Genomic DNA, 9,984 nt, shown 5'->3' on the forward strand with positions numbered 1-9,984 from the left:
CACAGTGCTCAAACAGGCGCATCTGTAAGAAGCACATGCATAGAGTCATTTTCACCATAGCACAGTGAGTTTCACCTCTCCATCTCCTTGGAAGAGACAGAGAGGAGCAGGAACCCTTGCTGCTTCAACCCCTGCATGCGTGCAGGATCCAACACAGCCATGTTCCTCTGGGATTGGCACCTGCAGCCCTGCTGGGCTGTACTCTGCCTTCGTGGTGTATACACACACACGCGTGTGTGTAATAAATAAATCCATACATAAATGTATTTATATATACACGCACATATAAATAGATCTATATCTATAAATACAGTTATATACATACACATATATACATGTATACACACAGACGCAGGTGAGGCCTTTTTTCTCCAATTAGGTCGGGGAAGGAGATTCCCGCTGGAGCATGCGGCCAAACGCCCCAGCGGGGGCGGGAGCCAGCCGGGTGTAGGGAGCAGCAGGCCCGGCCCGGCCCGGCCCGGCGCGGCCCCCCGTTACCTACCCGTGCGGGCCGCGGTGCCCGGCACCGCCCTCGCCCGGCGCGGCCGCACCCCCTCAGCGCACGCACATCCGTGCCTCCCGCCTCCTCCGCCCCGCGGCCGGCGGAAGCGCTTGGGCCGCGCTCCCTGGGCGGGAGGCCGGGCCCGGCGGCAGCGCCGGGGGGCAGCGCCGGGGGGCAGCCGCGCTCCGCAGCCCGCGGTCGCTCCCTCCGGAGCTGGTGATGCCGGTCCCGGATCAGCGCTGCCCCCGCCGTTCCTCTCCCTCCCTGCGGCGGGCGAGCGCGGCGGCGGGGGGCTGAGGGCCCAGCCCGCGGCCCCGGGGCCGGGCCGCCCGCCCCGCCGCCATGGTGCCCTGGGGAGCGGTGCTGTGGCGGCGGCTGCTGAGGAAGCGCTGGGTCCTCGGCGTCGTCTTCGGGCTCTCCCTCGTCTACTTCCTCACCAGCACCTTCAAGCAGGTCAGTGCCCGCCCCGCAGCCCCCGCCCGCTGGCGGGACGTGCGGTACCGGTCCCGGCACGCTGCGGAGCGGAGCAAAAAAATCCCCCAGCCCAGGGGAACTGTTGTTCCTCAAGTGCTGTCACTGAACTCCTGGGCTGCGATGCCGTAAGAGTTACATCATAATTATTAAATGAAGACAACAGTTAAAAAAAGCCATGCCTGATATTGTATGTGACAGCAATAGTGTTTTGAACCAAAACTGGAAAAAAAAATCTCGAAGGGGCGTGATTGTTAAGTTGCCATATCTCTTGTGCGCTGTAATTCCCTGGCAAAGAACTTACAAAAGAGAAATATGTGTCCCTATGGTTACTTAATACAATATATGCTACTTTTGTGGCTGTAGTAACCCCGTTCGGCTGTGTTAGCTGATCCTGTGGTGAACTCGCATACCCCCGTTTTACCGGATTATGTTGCTTTCATGCTGTGTACAGCAAAAAGTAAGGTATTGCAAGTAATGTGTTGCTTACTCCGCTGACACTTGAATTTACAACTACTAAGAGCTTCTAACTGTGGGAAAAGCACATGGATTGGGATGGCAGAAGGAACTTGTATGTTGGGTTGCAATGCTGTCTTTCCTTGCAGGAAGAAAGGACAGTGAGAGATCGGAATCTCCTCCAAGTGCAAGAGCACGAGCAGCCGATCGTGTGGAAGGTGAAGTTCAGTTCGGGAAACGGCAGTCAGCTGAGTAACCAGTGCAGGAATTCTGTGCAGGGGAAGCTCCTCATTACAGACGAACTGGGTATACTTGATACTAAGAATTTATTCTGCGTATTGCAGTGTTGAGTGCTGCTTTGCCTGTCTGATCGTTGATGGCACTTCCAAGTAACAACTGCTCTTAATTAAGGCATTCTTACTGCAGAGCCTCAGCTCTTGGTGTTTTAGCCTCAGACTGGATTAATTTTGCTGTGGCTGCAGCCGCTGCTGATCTGATTCTGTGCACAGCAGGCCTGGGTCCAGCTGGACTCGGCTCAGGCACGGTACTGTAGGAGTGCGGCTGGACTGTTTCCAGGACCAGCTTAGATTCAAAGAACCCCAGTTACCTTCGCACAGAACTCAAACACCGAGTCCTGCTCAATTGAGTCCGGTTGCTTGCAGAGCTGTTTGTATCTCCCTGCAGCGTATTCCTACTGTCAGGGAGAGTAATCAGGGAAACCTGATGGGCCCTGTATGGAGGCAGCTCAGGACTGGGATAATCGGTGCTCAGTCACAGTTAACAAGCTCATCTGACCCTTGTAAACCCAAGGATCTCTCTTGCAGGTTCTCAAATTAACCACTTGTTTTAAGTGTATGGAGCCTTTCCTGCCGTGCACATAGGCTTCCCCACTATGCTTGTTGTACAGGCACTGGATCTTTCTTGACCAGAAATCAAGGCTGTAGAAAAACATCTTCTCTGATTTGCATCAATATTAAATGTAGCGCTGCCTGAATTACGCTTGCTGCTCATTCACTAAGGTCTCTAAAATCATGGATATCTTTCACAGTCTAACGCTGTGGTAGTACAGTTTCCATAGGGACGTACACTATGGTTCTATACTATTAAGGATTCCTTTCAACAATTAATATTACAGTGATCCTGTGTGGATAAATCTAAGTCTGTTCATATTGAACTATAAAGAGACTTATCCAGACATAGACCAGTTGAAAGAGCATATGTCATAGCTTTCTCTATGAACTGGAGAAATTCATCACCAATCGCCTTTCCCCTTCCAATCACAACAATGAATTACGCCAAAAAGAAATCAGAACTTGAATATTCTGCATTTAAAGGCTCATACTGTATGTACAGCATATTAGAGTAGGTACATAATAATTGTACAGATAACACCAGGTTGTAGTAAAACTCAGCTCTATGTTCAAGTGTTATTTCAAAGAATTGCTAGTTAGGACTTCAGCCAAATTGAGGGGGATTGTAATCTACTAAATGATAAATAAACCTGTTCTTAAGTCATGTGATTCTTATTATAGCATTTCTATAGAAAGTAGAAAGGAGTACATCTTGCCAGTTGTTACTACCGCTTTTGTTTTTCAGGCTACATCTGTGAGAGGAAGGACCTACTGGTAAATGGCTGTTGTAACGTCAACGTGCCCAGTACAAAGCTGTACAGCTGTGACAGCTGCCTTCCCAATGGCTGCTGCAGCGTGTACGAGTACTGCGTTTCCTGTTGCCTGCAGCCCAACAAGGTGCATAGGCTTTCTCCTCCTTTTCAGGTGTTCTCAGGTTCCTCTGGGGCTTAAAGTGCTTGTTTGTGAGGAGCTTTTCCCTTAGAGGGGACAGTGCCTTTTCTTGGCAGGATGAGGAAAGCCTGCAAGGACCATATGGCAAGCTGTAAATAAAGCTTATTCCATCCTTCCCACCTTTGAGAGGAAATACTGGGGGCCTTGCAAAATGTTTCAACTTCAGAGGAATTGCATTTGCTGAAAGGGAAATGATGCAGAAAAGCTATTCCAGCCAGTATCAGTTTTGCAATTAGCACTTTGCTGTATTCTGTTAGCTTCTCTAGTTCTCCTCCTGCTCCTGGGGTTCCGTGATGCATTAACCTTTCAGTGCTTGCTAGAAGTTCTAAGTGGAGTTGCTTACTATTCCTCTGATACTTGGGTTGTGTAGGTTAAGGTGGGCTTTGATTACTCCTTGTTGAAGTATGGTGTTTGTGTTTTTGTCTTTTTTGCTAACCACTTTAGCAACATCTTCTGGAACGTTTCTTGAACCGGGCAGCTATTGCTTTCCAAAACCTCTTCATGGCAGTGGAAGATCGCTTTGAGTTGTGTCTGGCGAAATGTAGGACTTCATCACAGGTAAGACACAAGTACATGTCCAGGGCTAAAAAGTGGAAAAATACCCAAAAAATGCCCTTGGAAAATGGGGCTTGGTCCTATGAATGGCTGGTCTGTTGTGCTTGCATGCACATGAGCATTTTCATAAGTGCTGAAGCTGATCTGAAGGCTATCCTCTGATTTGTAAGGTGAAATAACATCAGCAGTAAATGAAGGGCAAAGTGCATATTTAGAGCAGAATGAGTTTAGAGAAAGAGGTACTTAAACTAAAAAAAGACCAGCTGAGTTCAATGACCGGTGAAGATCTTGGATGAGTTCTGGGGGAGATCTTCTAAGGATGAGAATAGGGAGAGTTGGTTCCAGTAGCTTCAGAATGCTATTTACTTTATGGTACATTTTTAGACTTACCATATGCTGACAACCATCTGCATAGTAACTGAAAAAGCATGTTGTAATTTTTTTGCTTTTTAAGACCAGAGGTGAACTGCTGTTACCCATGTGATTTTATTAGAAGTTTTGGTCTAAGCAAGTATTGTCCCTCTTAGAAAGTGCTGTTGGAGATGTCACACAGCTTGAGTATTTAATATAGCAATAGGGATGGATTGCAAACAAAGGACATAATTCCAAATGTCTCCAAAGTTGGTTGGTTGTTTTTTTTTTTTTTTTTAACCCATAGTATCTGAACTCTAGCTTTATCAAGAAAAATGCACACATCTCAAGTAGCAACTTTATTATGTCTTGCTTGCTTAGGACATTTGACGATACCGCTTAAGCTTATATAATTTTTTTTTTTTTGAATGTTGAATCTGTTCTCACCTACTTGGGTAGCCTCCTGAAAAGGAGGTTCTGGGTATGGTTCCACATTAAAGTGCTATAATAAAGCAACTGTCTTTCATATGTTGGGGAGTGCAGTGTTGTTTGACTCCAGATGATATTCTAACGTGTAGAAGAACTTGGGAAATTTTTTGCATACATAGAAATGCTCTGGGTTTTGGCCCTCAGTGAAGGGATGTATTGTTTCAATATGTGTGTATCGTTAAAGCTTCTCCTCCTCTTCCCGACAGAGCGTGCAGCATGAAAACACCTATAGAGATCCAATTGCAAAATACTGCTATGGTGAATATCCCCCAGAGCTTCTGCCTGTTTGAAAGCTGCATGATCTAAGCAACGAGGGGAAGCAACTGGAGACTAGAATCCAAAAGAGCAAGACAACAGCTGCTGCTTTACAGGAGCCTCGGTGTAAATGGCTTATTTCTGGGGACAAACCCAGAGGTGTACAGTGTAAGCAGGGATTTAAGTTCTCCAGGATTGAATCTTGCTTTCTTCAGTTTGTTATGCACCTGCTTTAGAGTACTAGGTACTAGTACTGTACTAGAGTACTGGTACATTCTTTGAATACTTCCTTCAAATTTTGGGATGCATGGAGTCGCTCTAGGCTATAAAACATCATAGGAAAAATACCTAATGTAGCTTTGCGGCTGTACACAGAGATTCAGTTGTGTCTCTGCAGTCCAGAGACTTTCCAGAATCACAGTAATTAATTGGAGGACTTTTGCTTTTAGAGGGTAAAGCATGCCTGTTGTGCTTCTCTCTGGAGCACTTCTTGACGTGCACGGTGTACACTACCTATGTAATTATGAATTATTTATTCATTTTATATGGATGGCTAGCTGAAAGTATTGATGCTTTGCATAGGTTGTTGATGCCTTTCAGTCCCTGTTTTGTTATGTCAGGTAGAAAGGATATTTTAGATCTTGACTAAAATTGGTTGGTTTTTGTCCTCCCTAGTCTAAAGGAATTGTATTGGGATTCGTCACTATAGTGCTTATGTTCCTCTTGGTGAGTTTAAAGCATTCAGAACTCCAATGGAGTTGTTATTCTGCCAAAGTCCCACAGTACAGGAGAAGAGCAGGGATCTGCCTAGGATGGGATGTTTATTGTCTGTAAACACTTTCTTTGTTACTCTGCAACAGTTTCCTCGAAGAGGAGTCTTAGGTCTCGTAAGGAGCTGTCTGCTAGTCCACTTTCTGACAGGGAGCGCTGAAGATTTGTTTGCTTGAACTTGTTCAGGCCTTGGTAGTTCGAATGTACTTCACTCCTGGTTGTGCAGGAGGCAAAAGGGTGGAGTTGTTCTAGGATTTCAGTTTAATGATGTCCTTGTGCATGAAGTAATTAGAATGTCAGAACATGGGGCAAGCCGTCCTCTGAGGACAACTGTGTTGCATGAATTCAGTTCAACAGTCATGATGTTTTTGATTTGCTGTTTGACGTACTTGCTACTCTGGAATTCCTGTCTGATCAGAATGACACTCGCACCGGGTTGGTTCTCCCACAATTTCTCCTAGCTCTCTAAAGTTGCAATTTAAACTGTCTCCTTCTTAAGGCCACTCAACACAGAAAAGATGGATAGAGAACCTGTAAAATGCTGACTAAATTTGTGCTCCCCTTCTGCAAGTCACTGGGTGAAATCCAAGTGCTATACAAAATTGGGTGGTTCTTTTCTATATGCAGAGCCTCATTTCTCTTGTTTTTACCCCATCCATCTCCTCCATGATTTTAACTTTGTGTATGCTTATTTAAACTGGTATTTCCTATTCCCTGACTGAAATAAAACAATCTACAGAGGCTTTAAAAAAACCAATCAAACAAAAAAACCCAACAAAACAAACACAGTGGTGGAGTATCCTAGTGCAAAAGATCTGTAGACTTTCTATTGCAATTACCTATGATAGAAAACAAGAAGTAGTGTTACCAGCCATCTGATAAAATCCACTTGCATTGTTTTCATTGTTCTTTCCCAGAAGTCATCAAGTGAGATAATGGTTCCATCAGCAGATTCTCTTGAAAATCTTGTTTCTCCAAAAGCTTAAAAGCTTTAGCGTTAGCAGTTTATCCAGCTGAAAATCTGTCTCCCCTTTGCTGCCATCCTATGGCAACTTGCTGCAGCAGGCATGATACAGTGTGAAGCTGCAGTGTGAAATGCTGTCTTCAGAGGGTAACAGAGGTTACTTCTGTTTTCAGTGTTAAACAGATTCTTCACCCCTGTTCCAGCACTTCATAACTTCATGTTTTCCTCAGGGAAGGCCATCAGGTTGGTCTATTATATCATTCCTGCTGAGATGTATTCCAGCACTTCATGTCTTTGCACCACGACGGCTGAGATCAGGATACTGATGGCTTGCTCTAGCTTTCTTTTTCAACTTGGTATTAATTCCTTAGCAGGTGATACCACCGCTTGAAGCAGTAATTGTAAGAAATCATAAGAACCAACCTAATTCACACAACATTAGTGGGAATTCCTGGCCTCCTCCTTTTCTAGAAAAACAGGATGTGATCAGAAGTGCATTATGACCACTGTCCATTCAGTGGGACAGAAATGGCATCCTCCCTCCCTGGTTGTTGAGCTGTTCAACTAGTGTCTATACTATATGTTAAATCATTAAAAAATTATCTGTGTTCCAAAATACTGCCTGTTGTCATGTCTTTCCTTGAACTACAAGGCAACTGTACCGAAATGTAAGTTTGAAGAATGCAGCGGAGCAGAGAGGGACGCTAATTTCAATATGTGTAATAAAGGCAAGCAAGTAGAGGCAAACAGGAAATCTATTTCATTTCAGTCTAAGGAAAGAGTGTGCTTCTCTGCGGTGCACAGAAAGATCTGGCCCTTTGCAAAAGTGGATTGAGCAGGGAAAGGAATGCAACTGATTGATTGCTTCATGTTGTGAAGATATGGTGAGACATATCAAATCTGTGCTTCCTGGTAATACTTCTGTGTGGTTTAAGTGATGTCCATCCCTCTTGCAAAAAAGCCTGGTGACTGCGGTTGCCAGTGGCTGTCTGACATCTCCTTTCTGTTTGTCGGCTAAGAGACTCGGGTTGTTGACTTGTGTTTGGCAGCAGATTTAATGAGAGCCTTTGATGGAGCGACCAGCTCTGCTTATCTGCACTGAGGTCAGTGCTGGGGATAACTGAATGGGTTGTGTACTCCTCAATTTCTGTACTTTACAAGAATATTAATGCTAGTGAAAAATGGTAGCAGCTGACATCTAATGAGGAACAGGTATAGTATTTGGCTGTACCAATTTGGAAAGAGTAATCTATGGCAGGAGGGCAAAGCAGTAATTGCCATCTTGGCTGAATTTAAAGTTGAGCCGTTGGCCTTGAAAGAACCTGCTGTACTGCGCCATTGGGATAGTACATGGAGAATCAGATAAAAATTCTTATTGTGATAGGCTGGAGTTCTGAAAAGGCAAAAGCAAACGTCTAGCTTGAGGCCAACACTAAACAGTTGGTGAGTTTTGATCATGGTTTCTGCATTCTCAGAATCTCACTCATTGTAGTTGCAATTCTTCACTCTATCTCCTGTAAGCGTCCAGGCTCTAATCATTTGGAGAACTTTCTACCAAACTATGTTAGTAGTCAATTTTGGAATATAAAGCACTAAGCACAGCAAATCCTAAACATGAGTCTTTGTTCTGATATGCTTTTAAAAAGCAAACACTTTTTTGACTTCCCTTGTCATTTAGCTGCACAGGCTTGAGCTTTAGGATTTGTTCTGTCTTGTGCTAGTCACTTAAACTACAAACACACTAGTTCCTTTAACCTAGCACCACAGTGTGATATTTGTTCTTCAGTTATTCTAATCAAGTAGAGTGGGGGAGGAGGTGAAAAGGAATTCTCTAACTCAGCAAGTTTCACAAAATATGGAGTTCAGCAAATTATTGGTGCTCTATTAAAAGTCCTCTGCATTTCTTTACAACCTGAGGCAAACAGCTAACTATATGCAGAGGCAGGGAAAATGCCGACATCAAAACTTCATTTTTGATCCGTGTCTAATTAAACAGGCAGTTCTATCTAATATTTTTGGTCAAATAAGGTCTGACTTGTAGCAACATGCATATTGTCTACATGATGTTTTCCATTTTTGAGGCAGTCATATGGCCACAGATTTTTGTTAGAAATCATGGTTCTTAGTAGATTAGACGTATAGGTCTTAAGCAAGAATTTTCAAGATGCTTTCTGATTGAAGCATGTTTGTAGTGGTGGTCTGCTGTTTCGCTTATGGTGAAATAACACAAAGTTGCAGAGTAGAGAAAAGTAAGAAATTAATTCTGGCAGAAAAGCTTGGCTTGTAGAAGCTTTTCTAGTATGTATTTCAATTAAGGGGATAGAAGACCACAAGCTATAGTTGCAAATGGAATGGGAGGTAGGTGTTAGTTCACCTGTGAGATTACAATTAATTTGTTTCTACTATTAATGGTTGAAATGAGGATTAGCACCTGATTTCTTGCCATTTTAATGGAAGCTTCCAATAAAATCCAGCTCTCACTTATGCAGTATGTTTTCCATCTCTCTGCATGCACCTACAGAGTAAGGCACTCTAATAGGAATCGTGTCAATTGTCTGCATTCTGTTCCTGTCCTGCACAAAATTTGTTTAGATTTTAAACTCCTCAGAGCAAGAAGACAACTCTACATTTGTAGTTCCTACTACTTCTGACCATGGCCTCACCTGGAACCTTTAATGTACCTATTCATATGAATAATACCTGTCTTACACACATGCACACACAAATATAAATCACTATTTGAATAAGTTGGTTAAGTCATAGGTGCCCAGCCACTCCAGCATCCTAAGCTATTGACATTTTCATATGCATAAAAAGGCATCTGTCAGCTGTGTAAGATGACACTGGTTATGCTGTATCCACATCTTCAAACTGAAAAATGTAGATTATTTGAAAACTACAGTTACAGAGCTGCTTAGTAATAAAGGTTGTGCTATCTGAGCAAAAAACCATGTTCATACATGGATGAACAGGGTCCTAATTTATCTAAATTGCTGATGCCTTAAAAATACACATTAAACTAAAAAATCCCAATCGTCTGTAGAACCAAATACTCATACAAAAGTATGAGTAAGCAAATGTTATATACCTCTTCTGATGTCTTTTTAGCTGCTCAACTTGTGTCAGCCTACAAGCTTTCCTCTAGGAGTGTATCTCAACCGATGTAACAGCGAGGATCAGCCAGCAGAGGTTACCACAGCATTGGGATAAAAGCTGGTCTCCTCCCCGTGGAGCCGGGCTGGCAGATGGCCCTGAGAGCTGAATTTCACTGGGCAAAAGGCAGGCAAACCTACAAGTACAGAACACAAGTCATTACATCGCTCCAGGAAAACGTGTGGAGGGTCTGTCTGGAATTACTGCTGCACCTT

The 9,984-nt window shown here is 43.8% G+C and overlaps 1 protein-coding gene across 2 annotated transcripts; it reads left to right on the forward strand.

Annotated features, from left to right (window-relative positions):
- Positions 1 to 792: 792 nt before the first annotated feature.
- On the forward strand, positions 793 to 9,781 carry SPRING1 (SREBF pathway regulator in golgi 1). Of its 2 annotated transcripts, XR_014229555.1 has the most exons (6): positions 793 to 955; positions 1,579 to 1,735; positions 3,026 to 3,177; positions 3,676 to 3,789; positions 4,833 to 5,049; positions 9,725 to 9,781. XR_014229555.1 is itself a non-coding variant. In XM_082324927.1 (5 exons), exons 1-5 carry the CDS (start codon positions 845 to 847, stop codon positions 4,914 to 4,916), a joined length of 618 nt encoding a protein of 205 aa, XP_082181053.1. In that variant the 5' UTR covers positions 793 to 844; the 3' UTR covers positions 4,917 to 7,232. The 2 variants fall into 2 exon arrangements, 1 of the variants encoding a protein (XP_082181053.1); XM_082324927.1 differs by lacking the exon at positions 9,725 to 9,781 and having other exon boundaries at positions 4,833 to 7,232.
- The last annotated feature ends 203 nt before the right edge of the window (positions 9,782 to 9,984 follow it).

This window comes from Platalea leucorodia (genome assembly GCF_965183815.1).
Source record: "Platalea leucorodia genome assembly, chromosome: 12".
NCBI classification, from domain to species: Eukaryota; Metazoa; Chordata; class Aves; order Pelecaniformes; family Threskiornithidae; genus Platalea; species Platalea leucorodia.